Source organism: Mustela nigripes, chromosome 1, assembly GCF_022355385.1.
Source record: "Mustela nigripes isolate SB6536 chromosome 1, MUSNIG.SB6536, whole genome shotgun sequence".
Taxonomy (NCBI): Eukaryota; Metazoa; Chordata; class Mammalia; order Carnivora; family Mustelidae; genus Mustela; species Mustela nigripes.
The window spans coordinates 90,362,575-90,381,954 of NC_081557.1; the positions used below are offsets into that span (position 1 = coordinate 90,362,575).

A 19,380-nucleotide genomic window follows, 5' to 3' on the forward strand; every position below is an offset into this window, starting at 1 on the left:
AGCAGGTGACATTTGAATTAGATCTTAAATAAGTCTGGGAAGGGGTGGGCCACAGAGGGCAGGCATGACTCAGGGGGACAGCCCAGGAAGTTCCCACCCTGGTCCTGTTCCCTGTGGATCCCAGCTCCTGGGTGGCTAGAGTTAAGCATCTGCCTTCAGCTCAAGTCACAATCCCAGGGGCCTGGGATGGAGTCCGGGGATCAAGTCCTGCATCAGGCTCCCTGCTCCTTGGGGACCTCTGCCCCTCCCCCTACTTGTTCTCTCAATCTCTCTCTCTCTCAGTAAATAAAATCTTTAGGGGCACCTGGGTGGCTTAGTTAGCTAACGCCTGCCTTTGGCTCCAGTCATGATCCCAGGGTCCTAGGATCCAACCCAACGTTGGGCTCCCTGCCCTGTGGGGGAGTCTGCTTCTCCAGCTTCTCCTTCTGCCTGCTGCTCTCCCTGCTAGCACTCTCTCTCTCTCTGACAAAGAAACAAATAAAAGCTTTTTTTTTAAAAAAAAAATACAAAATAATAAAATCTTAAAAAAAAAAGTCTGGGAAGGGCATTTCCCGACAATAGGGGGACGTTCTCATTTTAAGAGAAGCTCTGAAAGGGGAGTAGAATGGGATGAGGAGAGGGGAGAGAGATAGAGCAACGCTATGAATGGGGTCTCAAGGAGACATTTCAGACCTGGGGGTCTTCTAGATTCACTCCACTTCCCTAGCCATGCAAGACAGACAGGCCTCCGGCTACAGTTACTGGACATGGCTCAGAGCAAGCAGTTCCCCTCCCCATCCTCAGTGGCTTTGACAGCCATGGAGGCTTTATTAATAACATATAATTTGGCCTCTTGCAGACAGAAGGACTGTGAGTCACGCTGTGGGCATGTGCTCTCTCATCTGACCTCAAGATGGGGCGTCGGGTCCCATAGACCCATAGCATGGAAAACGGCCCGTATCTTCCCTGTCCTCCAGCCCCTCGCACAGGCCCTGACACAGAGGGTGGCTACAGGGAAGGCAGTGATCTCTGAGTCCTGGGGGGTCTGGCCCTCAGGGAGAGGGGGCCCATTTCAAAGCATGCCAGGCCTGGGTATCTGTGCCACACCTCTGTGGGCTGATGGGGCCGGTGGGAAGAAATCGCAGGGGGCTCCCAGCGGCAGGAGCAGTGTCTGGAGCACTTGCTCAAGTCGCTTTTCCAAGCCTTGGTTTTCTTCTCTGTGGAAGGAGGAAATGATAATACTCATCCTAGCAACCTCTTGGGGTTATTGCCCGAATCCAAAGAGCTTTCCCTGCAAATGCAAGAGCCACTCTACAGATGTTCTCTGTGCCTGGATGGCCTTTGCTGGCTCCAGAAAGGCTGTTTGTCTCCTCTTGTTCCCAGGGGCACTTGCAGAAGTGTGAATTTATAAATGTTTTACTCTTTTAGGAGTATTTACATTTTGAAAGAGAAAGTCAAGAGGAAGAATCTTAAGAAAGATTACTTAACGGTGGGATTTTGTGCCCATGGCCTTTAAAAAGCCATCTGCAGGCATCACTGCAGAGACAGGGTGGCTCCCGGAATCCCCCCGAAGGAGCTAGAGTTCCAGAAGTTACTACTCTGACTTCTTCCCACTAGCACCCTAAAGCCCTCATGAGAAAGCCCATCTCCAGGCAGACACCCCACCTGTAAAAAATGGGACCCTCATCTAGCCCAGGACACTTAGCTCTGCGTGTACTGCTAGTCAGGTGGAGGCCACGACCGCCCTTCAGTCCCCAAGCTTCAGGATCAGTAAGGAAGAGGGTGAGACAGTGCGCTGCTGTTCCTTGGGTCATCTTGCTACCAGCCTTCAAGGACTTCTGGACAATTGCTTGCTCCAAACCTCAGACCACCAACCCATCTGCAGTCCTGGTGGCCAATGGCTTGGCCCTGCTAATGGTGACCCCGAGGGTGAGAGAAGAGAGGAAGAAAAAGAGAAAGCTGGGGTAAGCTCAGTGAGGTCCCTGCCATTCTCCTCCTAGAGCTTTGGCTCCAGGATCTTTCCTGGTTCTCACTGCCTTCCATGACCACTGACTATAACCCCCACTATGGGTACAACCAGGGCTCCGTGAATTCTTAAGACAGAGACGTGTATCACTCCGCAAGAAGAGACCCATGTGAAGATCGGATAGTCCCACGCAGAAGAATGAAACTGGACCATTGCCTTATACCACACACAAAAATAAACTCAAAATGGCTGAAAGACCTAAATGTGAGACAATAATCCATCAAAATCCTAGAGGAGGGGGCGCCGGTGTGGCTCCGCGGATTAAGCCTCTGCCTTTGTCTCAGGTCATGATCTCAGGGTCCTGGGATCAAGCCCACATCAGGCTCCCTGCTCAGCAGGGAGCCAGCTTCCCCCTCACCCTCTGCCTGCAGCTCTGCCTACTTGTGATCTCTGTCAAATAAATAAATAAAATCTTGAAAAAATCCCAGAGAAGAACACAGGCAGCAACCTCTTTGGACTCAGCCACAGCAAATTCTTGCTAGACACTTCTCTAAAGGCAAGGGAAACAAAGGAAAAAAGGAACTATGGGATTTCATCAAGATAAAGCTTTTGCACAACAAAGGAAACAGTCAGTGAAACCAAAAGACAACTGACAGAATGGGAGAAGATATTTGCAAATGTCTTAACAGATAAAGGGCTAGCATCCAAAATCTATAAAAAACTTAATCAAACTCAACACCCAAAGAATGAATAATCCAGGGGTGCCTGGGTGGCTTAGTGGGTTAAGCCACTGCCTTTGGCTCAGGTCATGATCTCAGGGTCCTGGGATCGAGCCCCGCATCGGACTCTCTGCTTAGCAGGGATCTTGCTTCCTCTTCTCTCTCTGCCTGCCTCTCTGTCTACTTGTGATCTCTCTCTCTCTGTAAAATAAATAAATTAAAAAAAAAAAAAAAAAAGAATGAATAATCCAGTCAAGAAATGGGCAGATGTCATGAACAGACATTTCTCCAAAGAAGACATCTAAATGGCCAACAGACACATGAAAAAACGCTCCACATCACTCAGCATCAGGGAGATACAAATCAAAACCACAATAAGATACCACCTCACACCAGTTAGAATGGCTAAAATTGGCAAGTCAGGAAGCCACAAATGTTGATGAGGATGCAGAGAAAGGGGAGCCCTCCTACACTGTTGGTGGGAATGCAAACTGGTGCAGCCACTCTGGAAAACAGTATGGAATTTCCTCAAAAAAGTTGAAAATAGAGCTACCCTATGACCCAGCAATTGCACTACTGGGTATTTACTCCAAAGATACAAAGGTAGTGACCCAAAGGGGCACATGCACCCAGCAATGTCCACAATAGCCAAACTATGGAAAGAGCCCAGATGTCCATCAACAGAAAAATGGATAAAGAAGATGTGGTGTACACACACACACACAAACACACACACGCACGCACGCACGCACAGGACTATTTTGCAGTCATCTAAAAGAATGAGGGGTGCCTGGGTGGTTCAGTGGGTTAAGCCTCTGCCTTTAGCTCAGGTCATGATCTCAGGGTCCTGGGATTAAGCCCAGCATCGGGCTCTCTGCTCAGCAGGGAGCCTGCTTCCTCCTCTCTGCCTGCCTCTCTGCCTATTTGTGATCTCTGTCTGTCAAATAAATAAATAAAATCTTTAAAGAACGAGATCTTGCCGTTTGCAATGACATGGATGCAACTAGAAGGTATTATGCTAAGTGAAATAAGTCAATCAGAGAAAGACAATTACCATATGATCTCACTGATACATGGAATGTAAGAAACAAAACAGAGGACCATTAGGGAAGAGGACCATTAGGGAAAAAATGAAAAAAGACCAAACCAGAGAGGGAGACAAACCGTAAGAGACTCTTAATCATAGGAAACAAACTGAGGGTTGCTGGAGGGGAAGGAGATGGGAGGAATGGGGTAAGTGGGTGATGGACATTAGGGAGGGCATGTGATGTAATGAGCCCTGGGTGTTATATATAAGACTGGTAAGGGCATCTGGGGAGCTCAGTTGGTTAGGCATCTGTCTTTGGCTCAGGTCATGATCTCAGGGTCTGGGGAGCCTGCTTCTCCCTCTACTGCTGCCCCTGCTGTGTCAAATAAACAGATAAGATATTTAAAAAAAAAAGGACTGATGAATCACACTCTGAAACCAATAATGCATTGTATGTTAATTAATTGAATATAAATGAAAAATGTTTGAAAATTGGGCATCTGGGTGGCTCAGTGGGTTAAAGTCTCTGTCTTCAGCTCGGGTCATGATCCCAGGGAGCCTGCTTCCTCCTCTCTCTCTCTGCCTGCCTCTCTGCCTACTTGGGATCTCTAACTGTCAAATAAAAAAATAAAATGAAAATGCTTAAAAATAATTAAAAATTTTAAAAAAGAAAAGAACATACCCATGCCACATACCCGGGGCACCCACTCAGCTTACAGATCCACCCTCGTCAGCGCCATTGGCCAATGCCAAGAATGAAGAGTCTGGAGGAAGGAACACCTGGTTACCAGGCCTGCTTTCATCCCTATTAGCTAAGTGTCCTTGGGCAAGTTACTTAACACAGTTTTCTCATCTGGAAAATGGGTGGTCATGAGGGATAATGCAGAGTGGGTATGGGACTCCACTGAGATCATGCTCACAAAGTATTTGCAACGTATAAGGCATAACACGAGTATTTCCTGGGATGTACACTCACTTGCTTGACATTTACTAACTTGCCACCCCCTGCCACAAACTCTCTAAAGCTCACAGACTTCTCTCAAGTGCTCTGAAGACCCACCACAGACCACAGGGCCACGAGCCCCAGCCGGACCCATTCACGCACTGCATACTGTATAAATATAGGTTTTATTAATAATGGGCAAAGTCCCACAAATACAAGTGGCATCTCTGGGCGGTGGGGAGAATCTGTGGCAGGGTAAGAGAAGGGAGAGTGGTGTGTACACAAGAAAAAGCAGTGGGAGAGCCCTGGGGGAAGGGGAGATCAGAAGTGGCGTGAGTCTGGATCTACCACAAAAGCCAGACATGCTCTGTGTCTGTCGCTCTGGTGCCCCGGGGCCACCTCGGCTGATGGGAAGGTAGGGAGGGTGTGCACAGACCCAGGCAGGAGTTTGAATGACCAGCAGACGGCTGGGGAAGGGGCGGGAGAGTGAGAATGCCAGCCTGATGCACAAAGGAAGGGCCACAGGGTGGCAGTGGCCAAGGCCAACTTTTGCCCATGCTTGTGCTTGTGTTGGCTGCGGAGCTCCAGGGAGCTAGTGCCCTGTGCCATCCCTGACTTGGAGGGGAAAGGAGACTCGGGGGGTAGATACCCCGGGTCCCAGGACACCCTGGGCGGCACAAGCCTCATCCATGCTGTCAAAGCTGCATCCCCAGAGGAGGTGGGCACTGCCCTCCCTATGGCACCCACTGCCGCCACCGCCGCCACCTCCACCATGCCACCATCACTCCTCCTCGGAGCCATACGGGACAGCGTGTGTGTGTCGGCTGAGATTGCCTGTTCGCATGTATGCGCCTGTAACTCTGGGGAGGGGAGGGAGTGTCACAGGACTGGGCAGGAGAAGCAAGAAGGAGGCTTAGTCTTCTCTTGCTCACGCCCCAGAATAAAGTGCATTCTCCGGTTCCAGTGGCAGGTGGGAGAGAAACATAGACATTATTGCAGCAGTGCCACCAGACCCTACCCCCCACCAAAGGGGACAGGGAAGGGGACGGGGCATCCTAGGCCCCCAGGCCTCTCCAATCCCCAGGATTGGTAGGAATGACCCAGACAGAAAACCCAGCTTCTGTTCCAGCAGATTGCCCAAATCAGACAGGTCTAGGGGTGGGGAGAAGGTGAGGAGGAGGAAGAGACTTCCAGAGCCTTCCCTGCTCCTTTCCAATATCCAAATGGGACTTCCAGGGGACCCCACCAGGGCCCAGCCCTGGAACCCAAACCTTAGATCAGCCCAGTTTACAAACACTTGTGTGGTGGGGACCCCCAGAGGGGGCCACTTTGGTCAGTTGTAAATGGGGCCCTGGAGAACCTGGGGCTCCCAAGCAGACAGCAGAGACAAGGGACGAGGTGGGGGAAGGAGGGTGGCAGCCTCCTAGTGGTCTTTGCATGCAGATGTTGGAGAGAGAAGGGAAGAAACTATAAATTGCATCAACTGGGAAGACTCCTGGACATGGTGGGGAGGGCTGGAGCCCCCCGTGGCCACGACCATGGCCACGGCAGGGAGTGCAGTCCAGCAGCCAACCCGGGGAGGAGCTGAGAGAGGAGAACGTGGCTGCAACAGCAACCCGTGCCAAAGTCTACAAGGTTAAAAAAGTCCCAGAGGGCTGGGGCTGGGGGCTTCCGCTGCGGGGGCTGGGGCACAGGCCAGGGCGAGGCTCTATCTCTCTGACTTGACCCGGTAACGGAGCACAAGGTATGCCAGCAGCCGCAAGGCCAGGAAGAAGATGCCCAAGACCAGGAAGTCCAGGTAGAGCTTGGCATCCTCCACATCCAGCGCTCGGAGTATACTCTGCGGGTTCTGGAAAGGGCAGTGTTCCTCCAAGCAGGTCAGATCGCCTCGATCCATGCCATAGATGGTCAGAATCACACCCTCAAAGCCATACCTGTGCACGTGGGGACATCAGAGCTGGATACAGAGCATAGGGTCCCTGTTCCCTGGGCAGACTGCCGGGACCCAGCAGCCACTCTGTCCTCCCTGGAGCCTGGGCTCCGGCAGGGAGGAGCAGTGATGCACGGTGTGGGCCATGGCACTGACCTGACATAGGAGAGGTAGGAGCTCCACTGCAGGTAAGTGGGGATGGTCTTGAAGCTGACAAAGAAACCGGAGAACAAGAGGACAGGGATGGCGGTAACTGGGCCCACAAAGGTGGCCACCTGGATGGGAAGGAAGGGGACCGGGCCATCACAGGAGTGACCGGGACAGGGGTGGCCCTGTGGTTTCCCAGAGATCCCTTCCACTCCTGATGTCAGCCTCTGCTTCCTCCCACCAAACCCCATCCCCTCCCCGGATCCCCAAGGGCCAGCCCTCCCACCTGGAGGGAATTGGAGGCAGCTCCAATCAGCAGCCCCAAAGACTGGGCCACCAAGGCGGTGGCCGCAGCCAGGGCGGAGAACAGCAGGAAGCGGCTGGTTTCGGCTGGCTGGCCTGTCATCCAGTAGATGATGCTGCAGTATACCACTGGGCACACCACCTGGGGAGTGGGCATGGGCCTGAGCAGGGGCACCAGCCAGGGACACAGAGGCCAAGACCCTCCATGTCACCCTCCACGCCACCTGGGGGGAAACCCCCGGAGCACTAGCTCTTCCTAGAGTGTCCATGCTTGGTCCTGCTGCCCCCACACTTGGTGTGTGCTGGCCCCACTGGGCTGGTGTCTGTCCCCTTGTTTCCTCCAGTGACACCATTTCCACTGGACCCCTTCTGACCAGTTCAGTCATGGTGACATCTCCATATCTGAGCTCCTAAACTGGACCAGCTGGTTCTTTACACTGCTGATTCATTAACTCTGCATGTGAGCACATGTCATCCCCCTCTGAGCGGTCAAGTCCAGGGGGCCAGTGACCAAGCCTAGCGCGGACCATCATGCAGGCTGTTCCCTGCACTAGGCACCCAATCAAGAGGCCACCAGACGCCGAGGTCCTGCTGTGCTCTTCTCGGGAGCATCACCCGCCCAGCTTTTTCTCATTTGCACACAGCTGCCCTACAGATTACTGGTGGCCTCAGAGCGTGGATGGGGTCGGGGGGAGGGGAGGCTAGTGCAACAAAACCAACCCAAACCAGCTAACGCTTATCAGGCACTTTCGCACGTCCCAAGCGTTAGCCCAAGTCCTTCACGTGTATCAACTCATTGACTTCTCCCAAATAATCCCAAGCTGGATACTCTCATCATTCCTCTTGATAGATGGGGATGCAGAAGCAGTGAAAGGCAGGCAGCTGCTCCGTGTCTTGCGGCTAACAAGTAGCGGTAAAGCTTCAGCACCCGCACTAGCTGCCCTCCATTGCCTCCGATAAGATCCAAAGACCCAGGGCACCTGGGTGGCTCAGTGGGTTAAGCCTCTGCTTGTGGCTTGGGTCATAATCTCAGGATCCTTGGATTGAGCCCCACATCGGGCTCTCTGCTTGACAGGGAGCCTACTTCCCTCTCTCTCTGCCTGCCCCTCTGTCTACTTGCGATCTCTCTCTCTGTCAAATAAATAAATAAGTAATCTTTAAAAAAAAAAAAAAAGATTCACAGACACATTCATAGGGCTATTATTTTCATCACTGTCTGTCTGTCATTGGTTGTTCCCATGAGAACATCAGTTCCACAAGGTCAAGATCTCATCTGTCTTATTCATTGCCTGATCTCCATGCCCGGCACAGAGCCTGGTACACGGTAGGCACTCCCCGCCTATTTGTTAAGTGAGGGGAAGGAAAAAAGAGGACACGGCAGGTGACAAAGTTGAAGGAGGCAAGCAAGGTATGGGAGAAGCCAGAGGGGAGGGAGGAAGAGGCTTACCTGAAAGGGCACGTCGGCCATGGTCTTGGCCAGGTAGTACGCTTTGAGGCTGTACCAATAGTTGAGATGCTCCCTCATGAAGACCGCCATCTCTAAGGGGACTGAGGACACAAGCAGGTGAGGCGCTGCTGTCTGAGCCCCTGACACTGACCCCCGGTACCCCCCCAACCCCGCCCCCCCCACCCAGGGCAGCTCAGCTCACAGGTGAGCACGGTTGGCATAAGGGCGGCAAACATGAGGAAGAGCATGGAGAAGAAGAGGCAGCCGGTATTGTTGAAGACCTTGCTGGCATCGTTACCAATGTGCAGGTAAAGGAGACCGATGAGCACGCCGATGACCACGTGGGACACAAACCTCAGGTGGGTGAGGACCTGGTGAGGAGAGGGGATGGGCCACAGGCCAGGGATGGGCAGACCAACTGGGGTAGGAACTCAGAGCCGCCCTCACAGACACACAGACCCATGGGTGCCTTGGGAGATGGCTGGCTGGTGGGGGTGGGGGGGGGCTTCTCCTCCCAGCTGCTGAGATCCTATGCCCCCCATAAGCCAGGCAGGCCTGTACTGGCCTCCTCTCCCACAACATGATGCCTCACCGTGTCCCTGAGGATGGACAAGAAGGTCCTCTTGAAGAGGATGCAGAACTGTGTGAGGGTGCTGGTGGCAAAGGTGTGGCTTTCAATGGGGTCCACTTCCTGGGGAGAGGACACTGGGTCAGGCGAGCCTACCCCGCCCACCCACTGCACACCCAGCTTGGTAATGGAAAACCCTCGAGCCCTTCCCCAGGCCAGGGCTCCTCCAGGCCCTTCCTGGATGGGAGACTCTCCACCACTGAGGTATATGCCTGGAAGCTGGCCTCAGGGTCATGCATTAGAGCGAGATTCGGTGAGAGACGTAGGGAGCGAGTAAAAACTTGAGGGAGAGGAGAGCGCAAGGACGTCGAGGACACTGTGGGGGCTAAGAGTAGGCCGGTCACTCCTCTTCTTGTCTTCACTTCCTCACGAAATATTTACCCGAAGGCCACAGTGCTTTTCTGCCCCCTGTGCCACAATCATATTAAACAATGATCATAATGGTGGCAACAACTACAGCCAGTCCTCCTGGGTTTTTTGAAGCTGGCATCCAGCTTGTCAGTTCAGATGAAAGAATGAACACTGGAGGTCACAGGGCCCCCGGGGGGCAGTGGACAGACCAAGGGACCTGTAGGAATGCGACCCCGCTAGCTTCCAAGTGGCTCATCAGCACTACCCGAAAGTCATGATCGCCAGATGGACCAAATGAAACCCTGAGCATAAAGAATAAGAGTATTTTTCAGGAGGCAAGACTCTTGAGATGGAAAAAACCTCTGGGGACCAGATGAAACAGCACCGAGCGCCTGCTGGCATGACCAGCTTCTCAAGAGACCTCTGCCCCAAGTCATAGCCTGAAAAACACCCTTGCTTGTGAGCCACTGGGGAGTGTGGGACTTGGGAGCATTATCTCCCCATTCTCCGGGTGGCCCTACACCTTCACTGCACAAACCCGCTGTCTATTTGTACTGGCTTGCTGCATGAGCTCTCCTTCAGTTCGGGGACGTTTTCCAGGGTCGTGGTATCTCATTTAGGAAGGAGAACCGGCACCAAACCAATATCCACTGTACCAGCCCCGGTGCAGAGATTTACGTGATGATCTGGTTAGTTCTCCCAATAACATCAGAGCTCAGCATCATCACCTCTGGCCTGGAGATGACAGCAAGACCCATGAGCCACGAGGCAAGAGATGTAGCATTGGGTCTGCTTACCAGGTGGCCCCGTGCCGGCGCTGAGGACAACACACTACAGATGCTTAGTGAGAATTTGCTGAACATGTAAATGAATGGAGGTTGAGCAACGTGACCAAGGTCACACTGCAGTTCACAGTAGGTCTAGTCCAAGTTCTGAATTCTTCCTAGTCCCTAATGGTTGTGATGCCTCTGGGGGACAGCCTCTTAAGCAGGGCCATCATCCAGGGTCCCACCTGCCCGCCCCCACTTTTCCCTCTCTGCCCTCTCCAGCCCTACTCACCTGAGGACAAGGAGGGCACGGGGTGGGGACCTCGTTCTTCTCAGGGCTGCTCTTCTTCTCGGCCATGGCACAAAGCCCATTCTGCACTGCCCTGAACAGCATGGGGTTCAGGTCTCCATACTCTCCAGAGGCCACCTCGATGACTGGGAGACACAGAGCGGAGTGCGTGGCTAAATCACTCCTTGGTTCCCGAGGGCAAGCCAGCCCCTCCATGAGTATGTGGGGAAGGTAGGGGACAGTGAGACCTCCCCAAGGAGACCTAGGCATGGGAGCCGACCCTCCTGAGTTGGCCCACCACCACAGCCCAGCCCCCCTGCCCTGCTACTCACTGAAGTCAGCCGGGTTGTGGTAGGTAGGGCAGTGTAAGCCAAGCCCCTTCAGGTAGGGGATCAGGTTGGTGACCACGCCTTTGAAGATACACTGACCCTGGCTCAGGATGTAGAGCTGAGGTGGAAAGGGAGGGGTGAGGACAGCACCACCAGTGGACTAGGTGGGCCCCACCAGCCCTTCCCCCGATGTCCCTCCCTCTCCCCGCCAAAGGCCAGTGCCCTGGGAAGCCCAGAGCCACTCACCTTGTCAAACATCTCAAAGAGCTTGGCACTGGGCTGGTGGATGGTGCAGATCACTGTGCGGCCCCCCTGGGCCAGGGACTTCATGAGGGACACCACTTGGAAACAGGACGCGCTGTCCAGACCACTGTCCAGAGAAAGGTGGCGGACGGGGAGTAGGCGGTGAGGTGGGCAGTGCCAAGTGAAGGGAGTGCTTGAGGTGGGGCAGCTGCTCCGAAGGGGCTGGAGCTGGCAGGAAGGGAGTCCCTCTGGCTACCTGACAGCCTGTCCACGCTACACGGTGCCAGCCTTTGGAGGTACCAACAAGCCCAAGCACCATTCCAGTTAACAAACAAATATTTGTTGAATGGCCAGCACTGGGATGACCATGATGGATGGCTAAGACATAGACTCTGGTCTGGAGGGAGAGAGAGAAGCGCAGAGATCACTCGAGATGATGTGGAATGTGCTGTAGAAACATGGGGCGGCGGGGGGCGGGGGGGCTTCAGCTCTGCGGCACGGGGCTTGGGGATAGTCAGAGAAGCTTCCTGAGCACGTGTGAAAGAGGAAGGAGTTGAGGCAGCTGAAGGTGGAAGGGCAGGCGTGGTGGCGAAGGGCACAGACAGAAGACACAACATGTGCAAAGCTTAGAGGCATGAAACACATGGCTGGCCCAGGGAATTATAAGCAATTTGGTGTTATTAGAGCATAAAATACAAGCCAGCATGAAGCAAGATGTGAGGCTGGGGAAGTAGGTTCAGGCCGGGACCTCTAAGTCTTCTGACTTTGTTCTGAGGGCAAATGGAAAACGCTGTGTGTTTTTAGGGGGGGGGGGGGGGGGGTAGGGAGTATTGCCAGACTTGTCTTAGAGAGCTCTCCCTGGCTGCAGCTCGGAGGGAGGACTAGCTGAGAGAGACTGAAGACGAGTGGGTAGGAGTCTATGGCAGAAATGCAGGCGAGAGCTGATGAGGTCCAGAACTTAAGCCCGGGCACTCGGGATGGGGGTGGGGCGAATCTGAGAGACAGAGGAGGGAGGTAGAGTCAGCAGGACTTGATGACGGATTGGCTGTGGGGAAGAGAGGGAGAGGGAGGCATCCATCAAGGAGGACATAGGATTTCTGCCTGCGTGAAGGATGGGGCTGCTACGGCAACGGGATTGGCAGGAACGAATGAAAAGAAGCCCTTATCTTGGCTCCGGGAGGCTGCTGTGCACGGACTCTGGTCTCCAGCCGTGGAGAAGATGTAGCCCTCCTGCCCTGGCTGAGGGGGCGAGGGGAGGCGGCATGCTGGTGGGAGAGGAGGGGGAGAACTACCTGGTGGGCTCATCAAAGAACATGACGGGCGGATTGTTGACCAGCTCCAGGGCGATGGCCAGGCGCTTCCTCTGCCCCCCGGAGAGCAGAGCTGTCCTTGTGTGGGAGCAGGACATCAGGCCCAGTGCTGTCAGGATCTCCGTCACCTGGCCCGGCACCCCACCCACCCCAGGTCAGCTTCAGAATCTCCGCTCCTCTCCACCCCCACACCACCCCAATTTAAAGAAGCATTCCCTTAAGCCCACTTGGCCTCCAATGTCCCAGCCTGGGATCCAGTCTCCCACCCCCTGCCCCCAGCAAACTTAAGTCTCTAGAACTCTAGAAGCACAGGAAGGGCAGCTGTCCTGTCCTCACCCCCTTCTCTTCCCCACTCACCAGTTCCTTCTTCACTTCTTGCTTCTCACTCAACTTCAGGTTAGCAGAGACCTGAGGCCCAGAGAGTAGGCAGGTCAGGTAGGAGTGGGAGGAGGGCCCCGCCTTGTCCCCTTAGCCACCAACCGAGGAGGATGGGCATGGCAGGATGGGGACAACAGGCAGAAGCAGGGGTTGGGGAGAGGCCGGCCCGCCAGCCCTCACCCTCACCATCATGGCTTCCAGCACTGTGAGGTGAGGCAGCAGCATGTCGTCCTGCATGATGTAACACGACATCTTACGGAAGGTCCTCAGCTCCCGAGGCCTCCCGTTGACCAGGATCTGCCCCTTCATTCCAGACTCCCTGCAGGCACATTGGTCGCAGAGGGGGAGCGGGGGGTCAAGGCCACCTCAGAATACCTTCTGAGCTCCCCGGGGGATCCTTCTTCCTGGCTCCTGCCCCCATTCCACCCCGCCCTCGTCCTCACCTGTACCCTGCCAAGATGTTCATGAACGTGGACTTGCCGGCGCCAGAGGGGCCCATGATACCAATCAGCTCCCGGCGGCAGAATTTACCCGACAGGCACTTGAGGAGGGTCTTATAACCTGCAGTGAGGGAGGAAGGAGCTTGTGAACAGAGTTACAGTGAACAGAGGCAACAGAAACTCTGAGGAATGGCCCTAGCGAACGAGGCAATTCCCTCCCAGGTGGGGAGTGGCGATTGATGACGATGGAGAAACACCTTCTGAGCGGCACCGAGATTCACACCATCTCCACCTGTCCCCCTAGAAGGGGCAGGTCCCAACATCAATGTACCAGAGGCCAAGAACACTCTCCTGTAGGCCAGGAGAAGACCGCCACACCTGTGGATGGGCATGGAGAGGGCATCGAGTTTGTAGATGACTCTGTCCCCCCCTCTATAAATGCAGTAGTCACTCTCACTCCCTCCAGGAAGACTTTGCCAACCATTGGCCTGAGCAAAGTGGTTAAATGTCCCCTGTGTTTGCACAGCCCCTGCACACAACCAGCATGCTTGCTAGTTGCTGTGCCCGTCCCTCACCCCTGTCCCCCAGCCTCTTAGTATGTGAGCTGCTTGGGGCTAGAACCCGTGTCCTACTCATTGTTGTGACCTCAGCAGACTGTCTGGCATGTACTAGAGGCTCACCATGGGTTCTAGGAGAACGGGTTCTCGGAACATTTGTTTCATTCTGAAAAAGCCTTCTTCTTTGTGCTCTCTTGGCCCAGGAGGCTTGTCTCCACAGCCCCCAATATGGCCTGGTAAAAATCTCATGATTCATTCACTCCTTGGGGGAGGCAGCATAGGCATTAAGAGCACTGATTTGGAGTCAGGTGGATCGAGGTTCAAATTCTGGCCCCACACTTAGCCAGCTGTGGGACCTCAGGCAAGTTGCTTAACCTCTCTGAGCTCCAGGTCCCTCATCTGTAAAATGAGGATGACAGTACCTATCTCATAGGGTTGCTATAGAGATGCAATGAGATAATATATGTAAAGCATATGACACAGTGCTTGGCACATGTGACATTTTATTATTAATTAAGGTGGCATTTTATTATTAATTCTATTTGACAAACACTTATTGATATCTACTACATCCAAGCTCTGTCCCACACACTGGACAAAAAAAGGAAGAAGACACATTTCCTGCATTCAAGAAAGTCATGGTCTAGGTAAAATAATGGGAAACATCTATGGATCTGAGGAGAGATAAAATAAGGTTAAAACAGAAGCACAAATAATGTACAATGAGAATAAAGAAAACAGAATTGAAGAGGGTTGGAGGGACAAGGGAAAAATCAGGAATGGCTTCATGGAAGAAGTGGCATTTGAGGAAAGTCTTGAAGGATGAGCAGCAATCAAAAATGGAGAGGGAAGTCAAGGCTCTCCAGTCCTTGGGAGGGAGAGCTCTGCTACATGAGAGCATATCTAGAAGCGGAGGTCAGAGACTACATGGCGTCGCCTGGGGAAACAAGGGGGTGGAGAGGAAGAAGGGAGCCCACCAGGCAAGCCTTGCCTACTATGCTTACTATGCCTACTATGCTTACTATCCCTCAGTGAGGCAGGAACATCAAGCTCTACTGGAGGTTTTGCTCACCACCATCGTCCTCCGCCCCTCCACAGAGCTCAGTGTCCTCTCCCCTCTACCTGCTTAGCAGAGACAGTGAAGGGATGTGACTTTCACCCTCCCTCCACAGCACCCAGCTGTCCCTCTGGACACATCCATTCAGCAGGAGACTCAGTTGCTGTCCACTGTGGGGTCCCCATCACACTGGTGGCCCAGATGATGCCACTTCTTCCATGAAGCCATTCCTGATTTTGCCCTTGTCCCTCCAACCCTCTTCAATTCTGTTTTCTTTATTCTCATTGTACATTATTTGTGCTTCTGTTTTAACCTTATTTTATCTCTCCTCAGATCCATAGATGTTTCCCATATTTTTTACCTAGACCATGACTTTCTTGAATGCAGGAAATGTGTCTTCTTCCCTTTTTTGTCCAGTGTTTACAAACTCATTACTTCCACTGCTGCTATGGCAACACGGAGGAGCCAGCTGGGACCCAGGGACATCCAGTGACTCACCCAAGGTCACACAGCAAGTTCTTCCCTGGGGGAGGGGAAGTCATAGGCTCCATCCCTCTGCCTCAGGGATTATCACCACCAATCAGAGAGACGTGTGGTTGTGCACTCCAGCAAACACCTTTCAGAGCCACTGACAGGAAGTGATTTTTTTTGGCAGGAGAGGAAATAGGCAACAAGGAACCTTCCCTTCATTTAATCAGCCAAGCACCCGATTGAACACTGATGCCTAATACATGTATCATCTTACACTTGCCTCTCACCAAGCATTTTCACAGATAACGTCTCAGCTAAGCTTCACAACATGCCTGTGCGGGGACGATTATCGTCCCTGTTTACAGATGAAGAAAGTGAGTCCAAGAGAGGCCCAACGTCATCCAGTGGACAAGCGGCTAGGAACCCAGTCTTCGAACACCTGCTGGTCCCCAGCTGCTCGTCATGGGAAAGACCTGTCAGCCCTTCCAGGTAAAAACACACCAGAGCTCTGGTCCCGTCTCTGTCAGTAACTCTTGCAGTTTTGTCAAGTCCCCTAATCTTTGAGGATCTCCGTTTCCTCATCTATAAAATAAGGACAGTAAGATCTCCTCCCAAGGCATAATAGGGTTATTGTGACTATTGAGTGAGACATTTAATAGTAAATAATGGAAAAGTGTTTTGAAAAACAAGAAACATCATGTATAATTAGGGGAGACCGGTGGCAAGTCCTTACCTGGACAAGGCAGACACCACCCCCTCTCCACTCCACATCCCTTGTTCTTCCTCTCTGCCTACCTCTAATGGCTTTTTGTCCTTCAGGCAAGGGGAGAGGGACTCCAGTGAAAAGACAAGTCAAAGAGAGAAGGACAGTGGGCTAGGAAAGGGGCAAGGGACAGAAGAGATAGCAAAATGGACAGTAGAGAGCAGGGGGCTGGCAAGGTCGAAGGAGGGAAGCATCCAGTCAGGGATGCCAATCTGGCTGGTGGGTTGAAGCAACCCAACCAGTCCCTCTAGCTACATTTCTTTCTTAGCTTCTTAAAACTTATCTCCTCGGGCACCTGGGTGGCTCAGTGGTTTGAGCCTCTGCTGTCGGCTCAAGTCATGATCTCAGGGTCCTGGGATCGAGCCCCACATGGGGCTTTCTGCTCTGTGGGGAGCCTGCTTCCTCCTCTCTCTGCCTGCCTCTCTGCCTACTTGTGATCTCTCTCTCTGTCAAACAAATAAATAAAATCTTTAAAAAAACAACTTATCTACTTAAAACTGAGGAAAAACAGGGCTGTAAGAAATATGGCCACCTCTTCATTTGCCCAGAGCCGATCTCAGGGTCCAGAGGCTGCTCTGGGACAGGGGCCCCTGCAGGGGGCCCAGAGGGCCTCAATTGCCATTGGCTCAGGCCCTGTGACCTTTTGGGCACTTGTGAGAGAGCGAGGGTGGGGAATGCAGAGACAGCTCCTGCTCAGCCTTGCTCAGAAGCACCCCAAACTTATTTCTTAAATCTCAGAGAACAATGACCCAGCTCCACCCCTGACCCACACCCAGCTCTGGGAAAAACAAAAAACAAAACCAAAAAACCCCTCAGCTTCTCTATTCCCAGCTCAAGCTGCCCAGGGCAGGAGGAGGCAAGGACTCCAGGGTCTGGTGAAGGTTCCAAGGACCTCAGAAAGTTCCAAGAGCCCGGACCTTACCCACGGGCGCTGATGAGAGAAAAGAGGAGGAGATAGGAATGCAGCACCAGGGACGTTAAGAAGGAAAGAACAATCCACAGAGAGCTGGCAAACCTGGCTTCTGGTCCCAGCTCTGCCACTAATTTGCTGTGTGGCCCTGTCAGGTGACTCAAGTTTCCTGGACCTCAGTTTCCTTACTCGTACCATGGGGATGTCACCCAGCCTGCTAAACCTTCACCCTCCCTGCCTCGGAGGACTTCAGCAAGAATGAAGTAAGATGACAGGAATGAGAACATCTTTTAAAATTAGCAGTGTCGGGGCGCCTGGGTGGCTCAGTTGTTGGGCATCTGCCTTTGGCTCCAGTCATGGTCCCAGGGTCCTGGGATTGAGGCCCACATCGGGCTCCCTGCTCAATGGGAGGCCTGCTTCTCCCTCTTCCACTCCCTCTGCTTGTAGTTGCTCTCTTGCTCTCTCTCTCTCTGTCGAATAAATAAATAAAATCTTAAAAAATAAATATTAAAAAAAAATTAGCAGTGTCTATAGGTACAAGAATGCTGCTAAGCCCTGAGGAAGGCCGAAACACAGCCCGGGACTTTCTCGTGCCAGGCCTCAAAGGCAGGAATTCTACCTAAAATAAAAGAAACTCCTCCAGGACAACTTAGGGACCAGAGGTTGTTGTCATCTTGGAGGAGGAAAACTTCAGTCGACAGCTGAACCTAGTGTCCCACCTCAGAGCTCACAGGTGCAGGGGAGGGGGGAGGCGGGGAGGAGTGGGGGTGTAGCACAGACCTGGCCGGTCAGCTGCGTGCATAGCTCGCGGTGGGCTGAGATTTCAGCCACACAGAGCATCCTGGGGCGGAACTCCCAGGCCTCCAGCTTTCTAAGAAACAACTCCTGGGGGCTCCACAACTCCCCACCAGGCTGCTCCCTTACCCCGTTTGCGCCAGCAGGGCCCTTCCCGCACGGAATAGGACAGCTCCACGAATTCGATGTCCACCGCTGAACGCTTGGGTAGGTGGGAGAAGCGTTGAGCTTCGGTGATGTGGTTCTCCACCTTCTTCAGGTGTGTGGTCAGCATTGGGGGCTCCGCCCCGTCCTCCAGCGCCACGGCCATGGCCACGGCCCCGGGTCCCAGTCCACAGCCCACGGCCTCCAGCGCCTTCTCCGCCATCACGTTGCCCGCCTGCAGGGAGAGGGCCTGCTCAGTTCGGGGCAGACCCCCAAGCCCTGGCTCAAAGCCTCCTTGTTTTCTAATGCTCCCCACCCCCACTGCCCGCCTCCTTCTCAGGGCAGACCCGCTACTGGGAGCGCCCCACTTCCCACCGCCAGAGCATCTGCCCACTCCTGCCCCCCACTCCCGTCGTAGCTACGCTCTGTCTCGACCTCTCCTCGGTCCAGGCAGCCCCAGCTCCAGTCTGGCCCCAGCCTGGCCCCGGCCCAGCCCCTAGAAGCCCTCACCCGTTCCCCCCTCCCCGTGGCGGCTCTAATCTCCTTACCCCGCAGGCCAGCAGCCCCTGGGGACTGAAGGGTTGGGGGGCGGGGAGGAGGGCAGGGGTGGCCGGCCGCGACTGCCCGCTAGGAGGTCAGGGTACCCGGGTGTGCGCAGGGGAGACCGGGGAGAAGGCGGAGGAAGAGGAGGCTCTGGGCCTCGCGCTGCATCCCCCTCCCCATCCCCGGGCGCGTCCCCTGACCAGCCCCTCCCGCCCGCTCCCCTGCGCCCGCGCGTCCCGGACTCTCCCCAAAGGCGGGCGCACCACCGGGACTCGCGACCACCGCCCCCCGCCTCCACCTCCAACTAGTCCCCGGGGGCGGGTTCCCCCTTTCGCTATCTCCCGCATGCCTAGTCACCTTGACGCGCCCCCGGGCCGGTGAGGACCGAGAAGCTTGGCGCTGCCGCGGGCCGGGGATGGAGACTCCGGGCCCTCCTCACCTGCCTCCGGCTGCGGCACCCACGGCCCGGCTCCCGGTCCCGGCAGCGCGGGCCGGGGCGGGGCCGGGGCGGGGCGGGCGACCGGGGAGGGCCCGGGCCTCAGGTCCGCGGAGAGATGACAACGCTGGGGAGGGGCGATGGGGGCGCGCCCCAACTTGGCTGCGCACAGCCGGTTTCCAGAGCCCGGTGCTGGGCGCCGCGTCCTCCCGAACCCGCCGGGCGACTGCGCTCTCCTCCCAGCTACTGCTCGCCGGTCCGGCTGTTCTTAAAGGGCCCACGCCGCCCCGCAGCCGGTGGGGGGCGAGCACGGCGAAAGGGACAGCAGTGCCGGCGACGCGGGGCCAGAGCGGGCGCAGTGTGGACCCCGGACTGGGGGGTTGGCGGCGAAGGGCCGACTTGAACACAGTGAGGGCAGGAGAACTGAAGTCGCTCGGTGGGAACAGGTCCCTGGATTACAGACTAGACGATGGTGGTGTGCGTACAGGGAATGGGGTGGGCATTGGGG

At 54.5% G+C, this 19,380-nt stretch overlaps 1 protein-coding gene across 3 annotated transcripts; it reads right to left on the reverse strand.

The window, feature by feature from the left end:
- Positions 1–4,811: 4,811 nt before the first annotated feature.
- ABCG4 (ATP binding cassette subfamily G member 4) lies at positions 4,812–19,157 on the reverse strand. Of its 3 annotated transcripts, none has more exons than XM_059415660.1 (15): positions 18,876–19,157; positions 17,879–18,128; positions 13,200–13,317; positions 12,943–13,075; positions 12,736–12,786; positions 12,361–12,506; positions 11,072–11,195; positions 10,829–10,943; positions 10,500–10,642; positions 9,054–9,152; positions 8,664–8,832; positions 8,462–8,562; positions 6,998–7,156; positions 6,721–6,839; positions 4,812–6,568 (listed from the first exon to the last, which is right to left on the reverse strand). In XM_059415660.1, exons 2-15 carry the CDS (start codon positions 18,114–18,116, stop codon positions 6,343–6,345), a joined length of 1,941 nt encoding a protein of 646 aa, XP_059271643.1. In that variant the 5' UTR covers positions 18,117–18,128; positions 18,876–19,157; the 3' UTR covers positions 4,812–6,342. The 3 variants fall into 3 exon arrangements, with proteins under 3 accessions (XP_059271643.1, XP_059271634.1, XP_059271653.1); XM_059415651.1 differs by having other exon boundaries at positions 18,794–19,157; XM_059415670.1 differs by lacking the exon at positions 9,054–9,152 and having other exon boundaries at positions 18,794–19,157.
- Positions 19,158–19,380: the final 223 nt, after the last annotated feature.

Excerpts from the sequence above, each read along its gene's own strand:
- ABCG4 (XM_059415660.1), bottom strand. The coding sequence starts at position 18,116 with ATGGCGGAGAAGGCGCTGGAGGCCGTGGGCTGTGGACTGGGACCCGGG. Across the intron at positions 12,507-12,735 it reads AAGAAGTGAAGAAGGAACTG|GTGACGGAGATCCTGACAGC; the intron begins GTGAGTGGGGAA and ends GTGCCGGGCCAG. Across the intron at positions 8,563-8,663 it reads TATGCCAACCGTGCTCACCT|TCCCCTTAGAGATGGCGGTC; the intron begins GTGAGCTGAGCT and ends TTGTGTCCTCAG.